At 44.3% G+C, this 21020-nt stretch overlaps 1 protein-coding gene and 1 long non-coding RNA gene across 10 annotated transcripts in view; one reads left to right on the forward strand and one right to left on the reverse strand.

Moving 5' to 3' along the window:
• LOC139419171 (RNA-binding protein 47-like) overlaps positions 1-8539 on the forward strand; it is a 68318-nt gene extending 59779 nt beyond the window's left edge. For 4 of the 9 annotated variants that reach the window (XM_071169156.1, XM_071169155.1, XM_071169158.1 and 1 more), the window contains 3 exons: positions 2153-2365; positions 4638-4867; positions 5909-6445. In XM_071169156.1, coding sequence (XP_071025257.1) covers positions 2153-2365; positions 4638-4867; positions 5909-6154 — 689 coding nt within the window. In that variant the 3' untranslated portion in view covers positions 6155-6445. Of the gene's footprint in view, positions 1-2152; positions 2366-4637; positions 4868-5908 lie in introns of all 9 variants that reach the window. The other 5 variants (XM_071169161.1, XM_071169159.1, XM_071169160.1 and 2 more) reach the window with 5 other exon arrangements.
• A 1487-nt stretch (positions 8540-10026) lies between these two features.
• On the reverse strand, positions 10027-10473 carry LOC139419758 (uncharacterized). Its single transcript, XR_011635437.1, has 3 exons — positions 10334-10473; positions 10233-10282; positions 10027-10130 (listed from the first exon to the last, which is right to left on the reverse strand). It is a non-coding gene; the product is annotated as an uncharacterized lncRNA (long non-coding RNA).
• Between the last annotated feature and the right edge of the window lie 10547 nt (positions 10474-21020).

The raw sequence follows: 21020 nt of genomic DNA on the forward strand, positions 1-21020 counted from the left end.
ACAAACTGTCAGACCCCACGATATCTCCCATACTCCTTGACTTCAACTACTAGATGTTCTACCAGTGTTGGAATCAGACAAACTGTCAGACCCCACGATGTCTCCCACACTCCTTGACAACTTCAGTTACTAGATGTTCTACCAGTGTTGGAATCAGACAAACTAATGACTAGATAAACATAGACAATGTACAGTATATATATATTTTTGCACCTCTGACAAACCATGTAAAATGACGCCCCATAGCAGCCCCCCCCCCCCCCCCCCCCTAACGACGGCTTCACACTTTGACGGGAAATGTCCAAACTGGACATTGGGACGTCCCAACTCTCGGACATCACCCCATTGGATTTGTTCAGGGTAGGGTAGGGGTTTAGGGTAGGGATTTAGGGTAGGGGTTTAGGGTAGGGTAGGGGTTTAGGGTTAGGGTAGGGGTTTAGGGTACGGTAGGGGTTTAGGGTAGGGTAGAGGTGTAGGGTAATGGTTTAGGGTAGGGGTTTAGGGTAGGGGTTTGACGGGAAATGTCCAAACTGGATTCCTTGGGACGTCCCAACTCTCGGACATCACCCCATGTTTAGGGTAGGGTAGGGGTTTAGGGTAGGGGTTTAGGGTAGGGTAGGGGTTTAGGGTAGGGGTTTAGGGTAGGGTAGGGTAGGGGTTTAGGATAGGGATTTAGGGTAGGGTACGGGTTTAGGGTAGGGGTTTAGCATTTAGGGTAGGGGTTTAGGGTTTAGGGTAGGGGTTTAGGGTAGGGATTTAGGGTTTAGGGTAGGGGTTTAGGGTAGGGGTTTAGGGTTTAAGGTAGGGGTTTAGCGTAGGGGTTTAGGGTAGGGATTTAGGGTAGGGGTTCAGGGTTTAGGGTAGGGGTTTAGGGTAGGGTAGGGGTTTAGGGTAGGGGTTTAGGGTAGGGTAGGGGTTTAGGGTAGGGGTTTAGGTTAGGGGTTTAGGGTAGGGCTTAGGGTAGGGGTTTAGGGTAGGGGTTTAGGGTATGGGTTTAGGGTTTAGGGTAGGGTAGGGGTTTAGGGTAGGTGTTTAGGGTGGGGTAGGGGTTTAGGGTTTAGGGTAGGGGTTTAGGGTAGGGTTTTAGGGTAGGGGTTTAGGGTAGGGGTTTAGGGTAGGGTTTTAGGGTAGGGGTTTAGGGTAGGGGTTTATGGTAGGGATTTAGGGTAGAGGTTTAGGGTAGGTGTTTAGGGTAGGGGTTTATGGTAGGGGTTTTAGGCTAGGGTAGGGGTTTAGGGTAGGGTAGGGGTTTAGGGTAGGGTAGGGGTTTAGGGTAGGGGTTTAGGGTAGAGGTTTAGGGTAGGGCGGGGTTTAGGGTAGGGGTTTAGGGTAGGGTAGGGGTATGGGTAGGGGTTTAGGGTAGGGTAGGAGTTTAGAGTAGGGTAGGGTTTATGGTAGTGGTTTCAGTTAGGAGTTTCAGTTAGGAGTTTAGTCTAGGGGTCTAGGGTAGGTGTTTAGGATAGGAGTTTATGGTAGGGTAGGGGTTTAGGTTAGGGTAGGGGTTTAGGTTAGGGTAGGGGTTTAGGTTAGGGTAGGGGTTTAGGGTAGTGGTTTAGGGTATGTTTTTAGGGTATGGTAGGGGTTTAGGGTAGGGTAGGTGTTAGGGTAGGGTTGGGGTTTAGGGTAGGAGTTTAGGGTAGGGTAGGGGTTTAGGGTAGAGTAGGGATTTAGGGTAGGGTAGGAGTTTAGGGTATGGTAGGGGTTTAGGGTAGGACTCTAGAGTAGGTTAGGGGTTTAAGGTAGTGACGTCCCAAGGATCACGGATAGCAATAACGAACGTCAGTGCCACAGGAGGCTGGTGGCACTATAAATGGGGAGGACGGGCTCGTAGTAATGTCTGGGGCAGAATATTATAAAATATCTATCTACATATACAGTACCAGTTTAAAGTTTGGACACACCGACTCGTTCAAGGTGTTTCCTTTATTTTTTACTATTTTATACATTGTAGAATAACATTGTAGAATAACAGTGAAGACGTCAAACCTATGAAACAAAACTTATTTACAACGACGGCCTCCCCCGGTCAAACCCTGACAACGCTGGGCCCTGTGCTAAGCAGAACGCGCCCTAAACATATCCCATGCCCCTTATATTGAAGCGTGACCCTAAACAGCACCCCCCCCCCCCCCCCACTGTGGCCCATCTCCAGCAGGTGCTGTGCGAGGTCGTGGCCGAGCGACGGCAGGTAGCCGTGCCCCCGGCCCCCGGGGGTCATACCTGGGTGGTTACTCTGCTGGGCGGGGTATCTACAGCCGGTACCATGAAGGCAAAGCCAAGGGCCCCGACAACAAGGCCTACGAGCTGGTACCCTCTATGGAGCTGACGGCCTCAGTCAACCCGTTGGGCATCAAGCCTTGCACAAGTCAGTCACACCCCTGTCGTACCCCCCGTCGTACCCCCCCGTCGTCCCCCTAAACTGTCCCCTATACCGCCGCCTGCTTCCTTCAGTTTTCTCCTTCCTGTCTCAAGCCTGTCTCCTTCCTGTCTCAAGCCTGGCTCAAGTCAGTGAAAGATACCTCTAAACCAGGCCTGGTCTAAACTAACTCCCTACTGGTCTAAACCAGGCCTGGTGTAAACTAACTCCCTACTGGTCTGAACCAGGCCTGGTCTAAACTAAATCCCTACTGGTCTAAACCAGGCCTGGTCTAAACTAACTCCCTACTGGTCTAAACTAACTCCCTACTGGTCTAAACTAACTCCCTACTGGTCTAAACCAGGCCTGGTCTAAACTAACTCCCTACTGGTCTAAACTAACTCCCTACTGGTCTAAACTAACTCCCTACTGGTCTAAACCATGCCTGGTCTAAACTAACTCCCTACTGGTCTAAACTAACTCTCTACTGGTCTAAACTAACTCCCTACAGGTCTAAACTAACTCCCTACTGGTCTAAACTAACTCTCTACTGGTCTAAACTTACTCCCTACTGTCGTCTTTCCACTGCTCAACTCCAGTTCCCAGAGGGCAGCAAGCAGGCAGGAAATAGCAGACAGGAAATGAGATATAGGAAGCCTGAGGATGAATTGATGGGTCATAGATTTTCACTATAATACTTTAATATCAGCTGATAGATTACCTTTTCTGCAGCTCAGGTCACCGTTGACAGATCGCAGCTTTCTGGGGAAAAAAAAAGCTAAGAGACACTACTGCCCCCTCTCCTGGACTGGAGTTGAACTGCAAGCCGTTCTTCTCAGAGAGGCTGTCTGTCTCTCTCTCTCTCTCTTTCCATTTCATCCTTCTGTTTTACCTGCTCTGTCCTACTATCCCTTATTCAGACCAGGAGAGAAAAACAAAAACCTCTCTTGGTGATGATGTGTTTTTCCTTTACTGTAAATTCCTCAACACTTCAGATCAAGGGGGTCAGAGGTCAACAATCTCTGACCCCCCCCCCCCGGTATGGAACGATAATCTGATTCTCCTAATCTGGACGTGATTGCTCAATCCCCCACAATCCTTCTCTCAGTCTCTGGAATAAACTGGATCAGAGAAACACAGTGGACTTTTGTCCATCTGAAACAATGAGTGACCTTGTGTTGGCATGTGTATGTTGGCATGTGTGTGTGTGTGTGTGTGTGTGTGTGTGTGTGTGTGTGTGTGTGTGTGTGTGTGTGTGTGTGTGTGTGTGTGTGTGTGTGTGTGTGTGTGTGTGTGTGTGTGTGTGTGTGTGTGTGTGTGTGTGTGTGTGTGTGTGTGTGTGTGTGTGTGTGTGCGTGCGTGCGTGCGTGTGTGTGTGCGTGTGTGTGAAGGGGGTTTAATCAAGAGCTAAGCACCATTTTAATCCGAATCACACCCCAACCAACAGAGGCTAACACTAACTTGGGTAACTCCATTCTCTCTCTCTCTCTCTCTCTCTCTATCTCTCTCTCGCTCTTCTCTCCTCTCTCTCTCTCTTTTCTCTCTCCTCTCTCTCTCTCTCCCTCTTCTCTTCTCTCCTCTCTCTCTCTCTTCTCTCTTTTCTCTCTCTCTCTTCTCTCTCTCCCGCTTCTCTTCTCTCTCCTCTCTCTCTCTCTCTCTCTTTCTCTCTCCTCTCTCTCTCTCCCTCTTCTCTTCTCTCCTCTCTCTTTCTCTCTCTCTTCTCTCTTTTCTCTCTCTCTCTCCCTCTTCTCTTCTCTCTCCTCTCTCTCTCTCTATTTTCTCTCTCCCTCTTCTCTTCTCTCCTCCCTCTCTCTTTTCTCTCTCCCTCTTCTCTTCTCTCCTCTTTCTCTCTCTCTTTTCTCTCTTTTCTCTCTCTCTCTTCTCTCTCTCCCTCTTCTCTTCTCTCCTCTCTCTCCCGCTTCTCTTCTCTCTCCTCTCTCTCTCTCCCTCTTCTCTTCTCTCTCTCTCTTCTCTCTCTCCCTCTTCTCTCTCTCTCTCTCTCTCTTTTCTCTCTCTCTCTTCTCTCTCTCCCGCTTCTCTTCTCTCTCCTCTCTTCTCTCTCTCTCTTCTCTCTCTCCCTCTTCTCTTCTCTCTCTCTCTCTTCTCTCTCTCTTTTCTCTCTCTCTACCTCAAACTCTGTCCTGTTAAAACCGTGCCTCTACTCTCAATGTCTTTGACATCTCATAGTGGCATTTCCCAATCTGACTCTCAGTCTGGGGTTTTGTCTGTACGCGTGTGCGTGTGCGTGTGCGTGTGTGTGTGTGTGTGTGTGTGTGCGCAGTGGGCCTGCAGGCTCTAGGAGGCCAGTACCCGGTGTTCCAGGGAGCCAAGCTGATGGAGGAAGGGAAGATGCATCACTCTGTGGAACACCTCATTAACCCCCTGGCCCTGCAGCACGACCACACAGCCCAGAACACACAGACTGTTATACCTGCTGTCTCCTCACCTCCACCCTACCAGGTACACACACAGACTGTTATACCTACTGTCTCCTCACCTCCACCCTACCAGGTACACACACAGTGAAACATGAAATTAATGTAATTTGAAAGTTGAATAATATCCACTAACTCTCCCTCCCTCCCTCCCTCCCTCCCTCCCTCCCTCCCTCCCTCCCTCCCTCCCTCCCTCCCTCCCTCCCTCCCTCCCTCCCTCCCTCTCTCTCTCTCTCTCTCTCTCTCTCTCTCTCTCTCTCTCTCTCTCTCTCTCTCTCTCTCTCTCTCTCTCTCTCTCTCTCTCTCTCTCTCTCTCTCTCTCCCTCTTTCCTCCTCCCTCCCTCCCTCCCTCCCTCCCTCTTCTCGTCCCTCCCTCCCTCTCTCCTCCTCCCTCCCTCCCTCCCTCCCTCCCTCTCTCCTCCTCCCTCCCTCCCTCCCTCCCTCCCTCCCTCCCTCTTCTCGTCCCTCCCTCCCTCTCTCCTCCTCCCTCCCTCCCTCCCTCCCTCCCTCCCTCCCTCCCTCCCTCCCTCCCTCCCTCCCTCCCTCCCTCCCTCCCTCCCTCCCTCCCTCCCTCCCTCCCTCCCTCCCTCCCTCTTCTCCTCCCTCCCTCCCTCCCTCTTCTCCTCCCTCCCTCCCTCCCTCCCTCCCTCCCTCTTCTCCTCCCTCCCTCCCTCCCTCCCTCCCTCCCTCCCTCCCTCCCTCTTCCCTCCCTCCCTCCCTCCCTCCCTCCCTCCCTCCCTCCCTCCTCCCTCCCTCCCTCCCTCCCTCCCTCCCTCCCTCCCTCCCTCCCTCCCTCCCTCCCTCCCTCCCTCCCTCCCTCCCTCCCTCCTCCCTCCCTCCCTCCCTCCCTCCCTCCCTCCCTCCCTCTCTCTCTCTCTCCCTCCCTCCCTCCCTCCCTCCCTCCCTCCCTCCCTCTTCTCGTCCCTCCCTCCCTCTTCTCGTCCCTCCCTCCCTCCCTCCCTCCCTCTTCTCCTCCCTCCCTCCCTCCCTCCCTCCCTCCCTCCCTCCCTCCCTCCCTCTCCCTCCCTCCCTCCCTCCCTCCCTCTCTCTCTCTCTCTCCCCTCCCTCCCTCCCTCCCTCCCTCCCTCCCTCCCTCCCTCCCTCTCTCCCCCCTCAGGGTCGTCCCATCACACCAGTGTACACCATGACCCACAACATGCAGCGTATCCCCACGGCCAGTGGTCTGTACGGAGCAGGCTATATGCCCATCACCAACTACAACGCTGCTGCCCTGGCAGCCCTGCAGAAGAACGCAGCCGTGGCCGCTGCAGCCTACGGAGGGTACGCTGGTTACGCCGTGCCCCAGGCCTTCCCTGCCGCAGCGTTTCAGGTGCCCATCCACGACGTCTACCAGACCTACTGACAACAGCTACCAGACCTACTGACAACAGCTACCAGACCTACTGACAACAGCTACCAGACCTACTGACAACATCTACCAGCTACCAGACCTACTGACAACAGCTACCAGACCTACTGACAACAGCTACCAGACCTACTGACAACATCTACCAGCTACCAGACCTACTGACAACATCTACCAGCTACCAGACCTACTGGCAACATCTACCAGACCTACTGACAACATCTACCAGCTACCAGACCTACTGACAACATCTACCAGACCTACTGACAACAGCTACCAGACCTACTGACAACAGCTACCAGACCTACTGACAACAGCTACCAGACCTACTGACAACATCTACCAGACCTACTGACAACAGATACCAGCTACCAGACCTACTGACAACATCTACCAGACCTACTGACAACAGATACCAGACCTACTGACAACAGATACCAGCTACCAGACCTACTGACAACAGCTATCAGACCTACTGACAACAGCTACCAGCTACCAGCTGACTGGTCCACAACGCCTGTTCAACCACCACTCAACGTTCAAACAACTTGTGTGTCACGCCGTCAGGAACTACAGACGCCCTCATCCCCACATATCACCCCCCCCCCCCCCCCCCGTTCAAATAACGACACGTCAAGTCAATGTCTTCAACAGCGACGTCCACAATGTCAAAAAACTAACTAAATGGACCCTTTAACACAAACTCTACTCTGCGTCGGTTCTTCAACGTTAGCCCAACATCTAGGCTACGTTATGACGCGCGCCAAACCTTCAACGTTTTAACAACGTCTATGCAACGTCTTACTGACAGGTTCACATTGGTCCTAATGAATACTGGACCAGACGTTCCTCCAACGTTCATACAACATTCACACAATATATTCTATGAATCGAATAGAGCCTATATCGCTCATATTCAAATCTGGAGAGTTCCTCTGCTTTGTTTCATTGTTCCACTCTAATCAGGGCCTGATTTAGACCTGGGACACCAGGTAAGTGATACCCCTCTAATCAGGGCCTGATTTAGACCTGAGACACCAGGTGGGTGATTCCCCTCTAATCAGGGACTGATTTAGACCGGAGACACCTGGTGGGTGATTCCCCTCTAATCAGCGCCTGATTTAGACCTGAGACACCAGTCATTGTTCCCCTCTAATCAGGGCCTGATTTAGACCTGAGACACCAGTTATTGTTCCCCTCTAATCAGGGCCTGATTTAGACCTGAGACACCAGTCATTGTTCCACTCTAATCAGGGCCTGATTTAGACCTGAGACACCAGTCATTGTTCCCCTCTAATCAGGGCCTGATTTAGACCTGAGACACCAGGTGGGTGATTCCCCTCTAATCAGGGCCTGATTTAGACCTGGGACACCTGGTGCGTGATTCCCCTCTAATCAGGGCCTGATTTAGACCTGGGACACCAGTCATTGTTCCACTCTAATCAGGGCCTGATTTAGACCTGAGACACCAGTCATTGTTCCCCTCTAATCAGGGCCTGATTTAGACCTGAGACACCAGGTGGGTGATTCCCCTCTAATCAGGGCCTGATTTAGACCTGGGACACCTGGTGCGTGATTCCCCTCTAATCAGGGCCTGATTTAGACCTGGGACACCAGTCATTGTTCCACTCTAATCAGGGCCTGATTTAGACCTGAGACACCAGTCATTGTTCCACTCTAATCAGGGACTGATTTAGACCTGAGACACCAGGTGGTTGATTCCCCTCTAATCAGGGCCTGAGTTAGACCTGGAACACCAGGCGGGTACCATTAATGACCAGGTAGAGGAGAAAAACAGCATTAGTCCAGACCTGGTAGGTATCCCAGGAATCCCCAGGGTCTATAATCATCCACTCCCATCAGAAACATTGATGTATAGCAGACTGTGTCGAAGAAAACACATAAGACCCAATGAAGGAGATGTGGTCTGGTCATGGGTTGAAGTGCTCACCTTTAGCTTTACGCTCAACATCACCCCCCTCCCCCACCTTCTATGACATCACTGCATCACCCTGACAACGAATCCCCCCCCCCCCCTCACCTTCTATGACATCACTGCATCACCCTGACAACGAACCCCCCCTCACCTTCTATGACATCACTGCATCACCCTGACAATGGACCCCCCCCCCACCTTCTATGACATCACTTCATCACCCTGACAACTGACCCCCCCCCCCCCACCCTCTCCTCCCTGTTGCCTGGGCAACAAGAACATTGAAGGTACACTGAAGTATTTCCGAAGAGGTTTTATGTTTCTGTTGTTAGTTTTCTGAAATAGAAAAAGAAAGATAACATTTGACTTTGTTTTTTCAAACTTTAGTTTAACGTTTAAAACAACACAAATATAACAAAATAAAAACTAAAATGAGAAAAAAAAAATACTACAGAAACTACTGAAGACTTTTTATTTTTTTTGATTTTATTATTAAAAGAGTTTGTATTTTAAAGTTGTTTTCATTAATCCATTCATGCTGTTAGCTTCATAGATGAGTTTGCTTGTTGTTGGGGGGTATCTATTAGTTTTCAGATACTGTAATACTGGGTATCATTTAAAAAACGTGTACTTTTTATGGGTGTTTTTAGATGTGTTATACTTCTGTTATGGAACATGGCCTGTCACTTCACTGTCTCCTCCAGCAGACTAAGACTGAATTGTTTTATTTTATCATGTTGTTGTTGTTGTTGTTGTTGTTGTTGTTGTTGTTGTTGTTGTTCTGTACTTTATTCTAATTGTTTGTAATTGCTTGATTCTCACATGGTGAACAAATATGGACAAAGGCGTTTATTATTTTGTATTGCTCTGCCCTAACACTCTCTAGCGCTAGCATATGCTACGTACGCTAAGCTAGCATATGCTACGTAGGCTAAGCTAGCATATGCTACGTACGCTAAGCTAGCATATGCTACGTAGGCTAAGCTAACATTGAACATATTACTAGCATTTGCTAAGCTAACAAAAGTTCTGTTCGCATACGCTAAGCTAACCGAAACGCTCTACTAGCATATGCTAAGCTTACCCGAAACACCCTGTTAGCTTTATGCTAAGCTTACCGAAACACCCTGTTAGCTTTATGCTAAGCTAGCAGCATCACACTCCGCTGAGCTTCAACCCACTGTAAAGCCTTTCTACCGCAGTGCCTTTCTACTAGAGATCTGTGTCTCTCTGGGTTCGACTATTGTGCCTTTCCACTAGCCCGGTCTTATGATCTCTGAGCTCAACTGCAGTGCCTGTTGAGTGGAAACGTGTTTAACTCTCTACACTACACTAGCATTTCACAGAATTACTACATGCCCAATAGACTGCTTCGTTCTCAGCGGTAGCTGGTCGTTGGAACAGAGACTATGGTCAGGATTTATTCCCAAACCGCTTGACGTTTAGAGGTCATTTCCAATTAGGCAGCAGATTTCCCTGTAAAAGATATGAAGGTATTTTTTATACATTCAGTGTTTTGCTGTCTGTGCGTGTAACAAACACAGAAGGCACTAAGAGTCGATGTCCACGCCCACGCTGACATCTAATTAGCATAATACACAAACCCTCATGGGCTGTGTCTCAATCCACCACGCCCACGCTGACATCTATTTAGCATAATACACAAACCCTCATGGGCTGTGTCTCAATCCGCCACGTCCGCCTGTCAGCCTTCCTCATCTGAGGTGGAATCGACCTTCCTCATCTGAGGTGGAATCGACCTTCCTCATCTGAGGTGGAATCGACCTTCCTCATCTGAGGTGGAATCGACCTTCCTCATCTGAGGTGGGATCGACCTTCCTCATCTGAGGTGGAATCAATCTTCCCCATCTGAGGTGGAATCGACCTTCCTCATCTGAGGTGGGATCGACCTTCCTCATCTGAGGTGGAATCGACCTTCCTCATCTGAGGTGGAATCAACCTTCCTCATCTGAGGTGGAATCGACCTTCCTCATCTGAGGTGGAAGGTGACCTTCCTCATCTGAGGTGGAAGGTGACCTTCCTCATCTGAGGTGGAAGGTGACCTTCCTCATCTGAGGGGGAATCGACCTTCCTCATCTGAGATGGAAGGTGACCTTCCTCATCTGAGGTGGGATCGACCTTCCTCATCTGAGGTGGAATCGACCTTCCTCATCTGAGGTGGAATCAACCTTCCTCATCTGAGGGGGAATCGACCTTCCTCATCTGAGATGGAAGGTGACCTTCCTCATCTGAGGTGAAATCGACCTTCCTCATCTGAGGTGGAAGGTGACAGAGCTACAGCGGTGTTTGTCAAGAGATCGTGGTGAAACATCCTTGTTGGTCTTCTCACAAATACTTCTCTAGCGTCCTAACGAGTCAGATTGGACCATCTTAAAACAATTCCATATGTAACCAGATTGTACGATTTAGTTAGTTTAGTTGGAACTCAGGGCCCTTAGACCCCTTTTTCTAACAGCTTTGTTAAGAATATAATTCTATTGAAACTAACCTTCCAACTGGAACTAAGCCTTAGAGACACACACACAGGTTCTCTCTTCCCTCTGTAACTCCTGTCAGGCTGACTTGACCTGCTGGTAACTAACACACATAAGCCTCCACATCCAACGTAAAAACAACTGGAACTAAGCCTTAGAGACACACACACAGGTTCTCTCTTCCCTCTGTAACTCCTGTCAGGCTGACTTGACCTGCTAGTAACTAACACACATCAGCCTCCACATCCAACGTGAAAACAACATCAAAAAAGCTGCTACACGAGGCTGACAAATGTTTGTTTGTTGGGAGAGAAGAAGAAGAGAGAGAGAGAGAACCCCAAACTACACGTTGCCGTCCTAGTATCACTCTCTATTCACACCCACCGGTATGACAGACAGCTTGCCCGTCCACGTCTCTGTTGAAGTCTTTTGGGTCAGTATCACTCTCTATTCACACCCACCGGTATGACAGACAGCTTGCCCGTCCAGTATCAGTGTAGTATTTGTCTTTATTTGTCGTGGGGGTGTTAGTTGTGTTGATGCTGGTGAACTTGAAGGAGATAAACAGTTGGGATGTAAATGGATTCAACAGTATTTTTGGAATATCAGGCCCAACTGTCTCTCTGTCTGGCCTGTAAAGAGCCTCTCTCTCTCTCTCGCTCTCTCTCTCTCTGTTTTGTATAGAGTCTCTCTCTCTCACTCTCTCTCTCTGTCTGGCCTGTAAAGAGCCTCTCTCTCTCTCTCTCTCTCTCTCTCTGTCTGTTTTGTATAGAGTCTCTCTCTCTCTCTCTCTCTGTCTGGCCTGTAAAGAGTCTCTCTCTCTCTCTGTCTGTTCTGTAAAGAGTCTCTCTCTCTGTCTGTTCTGTAAAGAGCCTCTCTCTCTCTTTCTCTCTCTCTCTCTCTGTTTCTCTCTCTCTGTCTGTTCTGTAAAGAGTCTCTCTCTCTCTCTCTGTCTGTTCTGTAGTGTCTTTCTCTCTCTCTCTTTCTCTCTCTCTCTGTCTGGCCTGTAAAGAGTCTCTCTCTCTCTCTCTGTCTGTTCTGTAGTGTCTTTCTCTCTCTCTCTCTCTCTCTCTCTCTCTCTCTCTGTCTGGCCTGTAAAGGGTTTCTCTCTCTCAAGAAAAACTGGAATTTCATTAAATACCGACGAGTAACTTTTATTGCGTTGTTTTATGATGACAAGAAGTCAGGATATATTTAATATATTCATTATGTGTTGTTGTTTATGACGTCAGAAGAAATGCTATAATATATTCCAAGAGTAAACATGGATTCTTTCCTTTAAATAGAGTTTAGTGATCAAACTAAAATACATTTTAAAAACTTGTTTTTTTTTCTTCTCAAAAAAAACTAAACATGTCCAATTAGTTTGAACATTTTAAATTTGTGATGTAATTTGGTGTATTATGTTAACAATGTAATGTAGAATTAGTTGTTTTTATGTTGGGTGTTGTGTTTAGTGTGAGGACAGAGATATCAGGCTGTTCAGTGTGGAGGTCAGAGATATCAGGCTGTTCAGTGTGGAGGTCTATGGATCCATTCAGAATGAACAGAGCTGAGTGAAACTGACCCCCCCCCCCCCCCCCCCCCCAGACACTCCCCGCCCCCCACCTGTAGGTTTGAACACCTGGCGTGTCGTCTCCATCTCCAACAGAACAACACGTGCCTCGTTAAAGAAATAACATTATTAATAATAACACTGTAAACTGTTCTTAGTGTGCCTTATTGCCAAACTGTGCTCCTGGTGTCCCTGTTTAGACCTGGGACCGGTTTTCTATGCTCCTGGTGTCCCTGTCTAGACCTGGGACCGGTTTTCTATGCTCCTGGTGTCCCTGTTTAGACCTGGGACCGGTTTTCTATGCTCCTGGTGTCCCTGTTTAGACCTGGGACCGGTTTTCTGTGCTCCTGGTGTCCCTGTTTAGACCTGGGACCGGTTTTCTATGCTCCTGCTGTCCCTGTCTAGACCTGGGACCGGTTTTCTATGCTCCTGGTGTCCCTGTTTAGACCTGGGACCGGTTTTCTATGCTCCTGGTGTCCCTGTTTAGACCTGGGACCGGTTTTCTATGCTCCTGGTGTCCCTGTTTAGACCTGGGACCGGTTTTCTATGCTCCTGGTGTCCCTGTTTAGACCTGGGACCGGTTTTCTATGCTCCTTGTTATTTTTCAGCTTGTTGTATTTATAGTGGTTAACTAGATAAATAAAGCATTTTCAAAAAATATAACATGGTGTTGTCTTCTTTACAGTTAATCTGGTCCAGTTGTCTTCTTTACAGTTAATCTGGTCCAGTTGTCTTCTTTACAGTTAATCTGGTCCAGTTGTCTTCTTTACAGTTAATCTAGTCCAGTTGTCTTCTTTACATTTAATCTGGTCCAGTTGTCTTCTTTACATTTAATCTGGTCCAGTTGTCTTCTTTACAGTTAATCTGGTCCAGTTGTCTTCTTTACAGATAATCTAGTCCAGTTGTCTTCTTTACAGTTAATCTGGTCCAGTTGTCTTCTTTACAGTTAATCTAGTCGAGTTGTCTTCTTTACAGTTAATCTGGTCCAGTTGTCTTCCTTACAGTTAATCTGGTCCAGTTGTTTTCTTTACAGTTAATATAGTCCAGTTGTCTTCTTTACAGTTAATCTGGTCCAGTTGTCTTCTTTACAGTTAATCTGGTCCAGTTGTCTTCTTTACAGTTAATCTAGTCCAGTTGTCTTCTTTACAGTTAATCTAGTCCAGTTGTCTTCTTTACAGTTAATCTAGTCCAGTTGTCTTCTTTACAGTTAATCTGGTCCAGTTGTCTTCTTTACAGTTAATCTAGTCCAGTTGTCTTCTTTACATTTAATCTGGTCCAGTTGTCTTCTTTACAGTTAATCTGGTCCAGTTGTCTTCTTTACAGTTAATCTGGTCCAGTTGTATTCTTTACAGTTAATCTGGTCCAGTTGTCGTCTTTACAGTTAATCTGGTCCAGTTGTCTTCTTGACAGTTAATCTGGTCCAGTTGTCTTCCTTACAGTTAATCTGGTCCAGTTGTCATCTTTACAGTTAATCTGGTTCAGTTGTCTTCCTTACAGTTAATCTGGTCCAGTTGTCTTCTTTACATTTAATCTAGTCCAGTTGTCTTCTTTACATTTAATCTGGTCCAGTTGTCTTCTTTACAGTTAATCTGGTCCAGTTGTCTTCTTTACAGTTAATCTAGTCCAGTTGTCTTCTTTACAGTTAATCTGGTCCAGTTGTCTTCTATACAGTTAATCTGGTACAGTTGTCTTCTTTACAGTTAATCTAGTCCAGTTGTCTTCTTTACAGTTAATCTGGTCCAGTTGTCTTCTTTACATTTAATCTGGTCCAGTTGTCTTCTTTACAGTTAATCTGGTCCAGTTGTCTTCTTTACAGTTAATCTAGTCCAGTTGAATTCTTTACATTTAATCTAGTCCAGTTGTCTTCTTTACAGTTAATCTAGTCCAGTTGTCTTCTTTACAGTTAATCTGGTCCAGTTGTCTTCTTTACATTTAATCTGGTCCAGTTGTCTTCTTTACAGTTAATCTGGTCCAGTTGTCTTCTTTACAGTTAATCTGGTCCAGTTGTCTTCTTTACAGTTAATCTGGTCCAGTTGTCTTCTTTACAGTTAATCTAGTCCACTGGTCCACATTTGCAGTGAGTTTTGTAAGAAAAATAGACCTCTGATCTTAATTTAACCATAGGAGCTGATTCACTTGATTCCTTCTAACTGCAGTATAAAACCATAGGAGCTGATTCACTTGATTCCTTCTAACTGCAGTATAAAACCATAGGAGCTGAATCACTTGATTCCTTCTAACTGCAGTATAAAACCATAGGAGCTGAATCACTTGATTCCTTCTAACTGCAGTATAAAACCATAGGAGCTGAATCACTTGATTCCTTCTAACTGCAGTATAAAACCATAGGAGCTGATTCACTTGATTCCTTCTAACTGCAGTATAAAACCATAGGAGCTGAATCACTTGATTCCTTCTAACTGCAGTATAAAACCATAAGAGCTGATTCACTTGATTCCTTCTAACTGCAGTATAAAACCATAGGAGCTGAATCACTTGATTCCTTCTAACTGCAGTATAAAACCATAAGAGCTGATTCACTTGATTCCTTCTAACTGCAGTATAAAACCATAGGAGCTGAATCACTTGATTCCTTCTAACTGCAGTATAAAACCATAGGAGCTGAATCACTTGATTCCTTCTAACTGCAGTATAAAACCATAGGAGCTGAATCACTTGATTCCTTCTAACTGCAGTATAAAACCATAGGAGCTGAATCACTTGATTCACTTCAAACTGCAGCCTTCTGCCCCACTTATTACAGAGTCATTAACTTACAGTGGGGCAAAAAAGTATTTAGTCAGCCACCAATTGTGCAAGTTCTCCCACTTAAAAAGATGAGAGAGGCCTGTAATTTTCATCTTATCATAGGTACACTTCAACTATGACAGACAAAATGAGAGAAAAAAAATCCAGAAAATCACATTGTAGGATTTTTTTTTTTTTAATTTATTTGCAAATTATGGTGGAAAATAAGTATTTGGTCACCTACAAACAAGCAAGATTTCTGGCTCTCACAGACCTGTAACTTCTTCTTTAAGATGCTCCTCTGTCCTCCACTCGTTACCTGTATTAATGGCACCTGTTTGAACTTGTTATCAGTATAAAAGACACCTCTCCACAACCTCAAACAGTCAAACTCCAAACTCCACTATCTATGGCCAAGACCAAAGAGCTGTCAAAGTATACCAGAAACAAAATTGTAGACCTGCACCAGGCTGGGAAGACTGAATCTGCAATAGGTAAGCAGCTTGGTTTGAAGAAATCAACTGTGGGAGCAATTATTAGGAAATGGAAGACATACAAGACCACTGATAATCTCCCTCGATCTGGGGCTCCACGCAAGATCTCACACCTCAAAAATCCCAGAACCACACGGGGGGACCTAGTGAATGACCTGCAGAGAGCTGGGACCAAAGTAACAAAGCCTACCATCAGTAACACACTACGCCGCCACGGACTCAAATCCTGCAGTGCCAGACGTGTCCCCCTGCTTAAGCCAGTACAGTGCCTTGCGAAAGTATTCGGCCCCCTTGAACTTTGCGACCTTTTGCCACATTTCAGGCTTCAAACATAAAGATATAAAACTGTATTTTTTTGTAAAGAATCAACAACAAGTGGGACACAATCATGAAGTGGAACGACATTTATTGGATATTTCAAACTTTTTTAACAAATCAAAAACTGAAAAATTGGGCGTGCAAAATTATTCAGCCCCTTTACTTTCAGTGCAGCAAACTCTCTCCAGAAGTTCAGTGAGGATCTCTGAATGATCCAATGTTGACCTAAATGACTAATGATGATAAATACAATCCACCTGTGTGTAATCAAGTCTCCGTATAAATGCACCTGCACTGTGATAGTCTCAGAGGTCCGTTAAAAGCGCAGAGAGCATCATGAAGAACAAGGAACACACCAGGCAGGTCCGAGATACTGTTGTGAAGAAGTTTAAAGCCGGATTTGGATACAAAAAGATTTCCCAAGCTTTAAACATCCCAAGGAGCACTGTGCAAGCAATAATATTGAAATGGAAGGAGTATCAGACCACTGCAAATCTACCAAGACCTGGCCGTCCCTCTAAACTTTCAGCTCATACAAGGAGAAGACTGATCAGAGATGCAGCCAAGAGGCCCATGATCACTCTGGATGAACTGCAGAGATCTACAGCTGAGGTGGGAGACTCTGTCCATAGGACAACAATCAGTCGTATATTGCACAAATCTGGCCTTTATGGAAGAGTGGCAAGAAGAAAGCCATTTCTTAAAGATATCCATAAAAAGTGTTGTTTAAAGTTTGCCACAAGCCACCTGGGAGACACACCAAACATGTGGAAGAAGGTGCTCTGGTCAGATGAAAACAAAATTGAACTTTTTAGCAACAATGCAAGACGTTATGTTTGGCGTAAAAGAAACACAGCTCATCACCCTGAACACACCATCCCCACTGTCAAACATGGTGGTGGCTGCATCATGGTTTGGGCCTGCTTTTCTTCAGCAGGGACAGGGAAGATGGTTAAAATTGATGGGAAGATGGATGGAGCCAAATACAGGACCATTCTGGAAGAAAACCTGATGGAGTCTGCAAAAGACCTGAGACTGGGACGGAGATTTGTCTTCCAACAAGACAATGATCCAAAACATAAAGCAAAATCTACAATGAAATGGTTCAAAAATAAACATATCCAGGTGTTAGAATGGCCAAGTCAAAGTCCAGACCTGAATCCAATCGAGAATCTGTGGAAAGAACTGAAAACTGCTGTTCACAAATGCTCTCCATCCAACCTCACTGAGCTCGAGCTGTTTTGCAAGGAGGAATGGGGAAAAATTTCAGTCTCTCGATGTGCAAAACTGATAGAGACATACCCCAAGCGACTTACAGCTGTAATCGCAGCAAAAGGTGGCGCTACAAAGTATTAACTTAAGGGGGCTGAATAATTTTGCACGCCCAATTTTTCAGTTTTTGATTTGTTAAAAAAGTTTGAAATATCCAATAAATGTCGTTCCACTTCATGATTGTGTCCCACTTGTTGTTGATTCTTCACAAAAAAAATACAGTTTTATATCTCTATGTTTGAAGCCTGAAATGTGGCAAAAGGTCGCAAAGTTCAAGGGGGCCGAATACTTTCGCAAGGCACTGTACATGTCCAGGCCCATCTGAAGTTTGCTAGAGAGCATTTGGATGATCCAGAAGAAGATTGGGAGAATGTCATATGGTCAGATGAAACCAAAATATAACTTTTTGGTAAAAACTCAACTCGTCGTGTTTGGAGGACAAAGAATGCTGAGTTGCATCCAAAGAACACCATACCTACTGTGAAGCATGGGGGTGGAAACATCATGTTTTGGGGCTGTTTTTCTGCAAAGGGACCAGGACGACTGATCCGTGTAAAGGAAAGAATGAATGGGGCCATGTATCGTGAGATTTTGAGTGAAAACCTCCTTCCATCAGTAAGGGTATTGAAGATGAAACGTGGCTGGGTCTTTCAGCATGACAATGATCCCAAACACACCGCCCCTGGGCAACGAAGGAGTGGCTTCGTAAGAAGCATTTCAAGGTCCTGGAGTGGCCTAGCCAGTCTCCAGATCTCAACCCCATAGAAAATCTTTGGAGGGAGTTGAAAGTCTGTGTTGCCCAGCAACAGCCCCAAAACATCACTGCTCTAGAGGAGATCTGCATGGAGGAATGGGCCAAAATACCGGCAACAGTGTGTGAAAACCTTGTGAAGACTTACAGAAAACTTTTGACCTCTGTCATTGCCAACAAAGGGTACATAACAAAGTATTGAGATGAACTTTTGTTATTGACCAAATACTTATTTTCCACCATAATTTGCAAATAAATTCATTAAAATCCTACAATGTGATTTTCTGGATTTTTTTTTCTCATTTTGTCTGTCATAGTTGAAGTGTACCTATGATGAAAATTACAGGCCTCTCTCATCTTTTTAAGTGGGAGAACTTGCACAATTGGTGGCTGACTAAATACTTTTAAGCCCCACTATATATGTTTAACTTGACATTGTCTCTGGTGTTGTCCCTAAGATCTGGAAAGTGGCACATGTCCTCCCCTTACATAAAGGACATCCTTCTGACTGAGATAACTAACGTTCCATTTCCAAATGATCACGCCTTTACAAAGTTCAGGAATCCCTGAGTAACTTTCAACTAATAACTTTTTACAACTTCTCATTCTATTCTTAATGTGCACCAGTCTGGTTTAATACCTGGACAGTTTCAGATGATGTTAATTATAACTATATATAGCAGAGCTCAGTTTCAGATGATGTTAATTATAACTATATATAGCAGATCTCAGTTTCAGATGATGTTAATTATAACTATATATATAACTGAGCTCAGTTTCAGATTATGTTAATTATAAATATATATAACAGAGCTCAGTTTCAGATTATGTTAATTATAACTATATATAACAGAGCTCAGTTTCAGATGATGTTAATTATAACTATATATATAACAGAGCTCAGTTTCAGATTATGTTAATTATAAATATATATAACAGAGCTCAGTTTCAGATTATGTTAATTATAAATATATATAACAGAGCTCAGTTTCAGATGATGTTAATTATAACTATATATATAACTGAGCTCAGTTTCAGATTATGTTAATTATAAATATATATAACAGAGCTCAGTTTCAGATTATGTTAATTATAACTATATATAGCAGAGCTCAGTTTCAGATGATGTTAATTATAACTATATATATAACTGAGCTCAGTTTCAGATTATGTTAATTATAAATATATATAACAGAGCTCAGTTTCAGATTATGTTAATTATAACTATATATAGCAGAGCTCAGTTTCAGATGATGTTAATTATAACTATATATATAACTGAGCTCAGTTTCAGATTATGTTAATTATAAATATATATAACAGAGCTCAGTTTCAGATTATGTTAATTATAAATATATATAACAGAGCTCAGTTTCAGATGATGTTAATTATAACTATATATATAACAGAGCTCAGTTTCAGATTATGTTAATTATAAATATATATAACAGAGCTCAGTGTCAGATGATGTTAATTATAACTATATATATATAACAGAGCTCAGTTTCAGATGATAGATGATGTTAATTATAACTATATATAGCAGAGCTCAGTTTCAGATGATGTTAATTATAACTATATATAGCAGAGCTCAGTTTCAGATTATGTTAATTATAACTATATATATAACAGAGCTCAGTTTCAGATTATGTTAATTATAACTATATATAGCAGAGCTCAGTTTCAGATTATGTTAATTATAACTATATATATATAACAGAGCTCAGTTTCAGATTATGTTAATTATAACTATATATATAACAGAGCTCAGTTTCAGATTATGTTAATTATAACTATATATAGCAGAGCTCAGTTTCAGATTATGTTAATTATAACTATATATAGCAGAGCTCAGTTTCAGATTATGTTAATTATAACTATATATATATAACAGAGCTCAGTTTCAGATTATGTTAATTATAACTATATATATAACAGAGCTCAGTTTCAGATTATGTTAATTATAACTATATATAGCAGAGCTCAGTTTCAGATGATGTTAATTATAACTATATATAACAGAGCTCAGTTTCAGATGATGTTAATTATAACTATATATAACAGAGCTCAGTTTCAGATGATGTTAATTATAACTATATATAACAGAGCTCAGTTTCAGATTATGTTAATTATAACTATATATAACAGAGCTCAGTTTCAGATTATGTTAATTATAAATATATATTTATTTTTATTTATTTATTTATTTAACCAGGTAGGCCAGTTGAGAACAAGTTCTCATTTACAATTGCGACCTGGCCAAGATAAAGCAAAGCAGTTCGACAGATACAACAACACAGAGTTACACATGGAGTAAAACAAACATACAGTCAATAATAAAGTATAAACAAGTCTATATACAATGTGAGCAAATGAGGTGAGAAGGGAGGTAAAGGCAAAAAAATGCCTTGGTGGCAAGGTAAATACAATATAGCAAGTAAAACACTGGAATGGGAGATTTGCAATGGAAGAATGTGCAAAGTAGAAATAAAAATAATGGGGTGCAAAGGAGCAAAATAAATAAATAAATTAAATACAGTTGGGAAAGAGGTAGTTGTTTGGGCTAAATTATAGGTGGGCTATGTACAGGTGCAGTAATCTGTGAGCTGCTCTGACAGTTGGTGCTTTAAGCTAGTGAGGGAGATAAGTGTTTCCAGTTTCAGAGATTTTTGTAGTTCGTTCCAGTCATTGGCAGCAGAGAACTGGAATATATAGCAGAGCTCCGTTTCAGACGACGTATTGCTCAGATCATAAAAATAATTTGTTCTGCCTTATTTATAGACCAAGGCCTTCCAGACCATCACGTGCCTTATTTATAGACCAAGGCCTTCCAGACCATCACGTGCCTTATTTACAGACCAAGGCCTTCCAGACCATCACGTGCCTTATTTACAGACCAAGGCCTTCCAGACCATCACGTGCCTTATTTACAGACCAAGGCCTTCCATGCCATTGACCATCACGTGCCTTATTTATAGACCAAGGCCTTCCAGACCATCACGTGCCTTATTTACAGACCAAGGCCTTCCATGCCATTGACCATCACGTGCCTTATTTATAGACCAAGGCCTTCCATGGTCTATAAATAAGGCACATGATGAACTTTCTGTCACACAGATTCTGGTAGATTAAACCCACTCCAGACATATCAATGGTTCTGATGATGTTCTGGTAGATTAAACCCACTCCAGACATATCAGTGGTTCTGATGATGTTCTGGTAGATTAAACCCACTCCAGACATATCAGTGGTTCTGGTAGATTAAACCCACTCCAGACATATCAGTGGTTCTGG

The sequence above is a fragment of the Oncorhynchus clarkii genome, chromosome 10, assembly GCF_045791955.1.
Source record: "Oncorhynchus clarkii lewisi isolate Uvic-CL-2024 chromosome 10, UVic_Ocla_1.0, whole genome shotgun sequence".
Classification (NCBI taxonomy): Eukaryota; Metazoa; Chordata; class Actinopteri; order Salmoniformes; family Salmonidae; genus Oncorhynchus; species Oncorhynchus clarkii.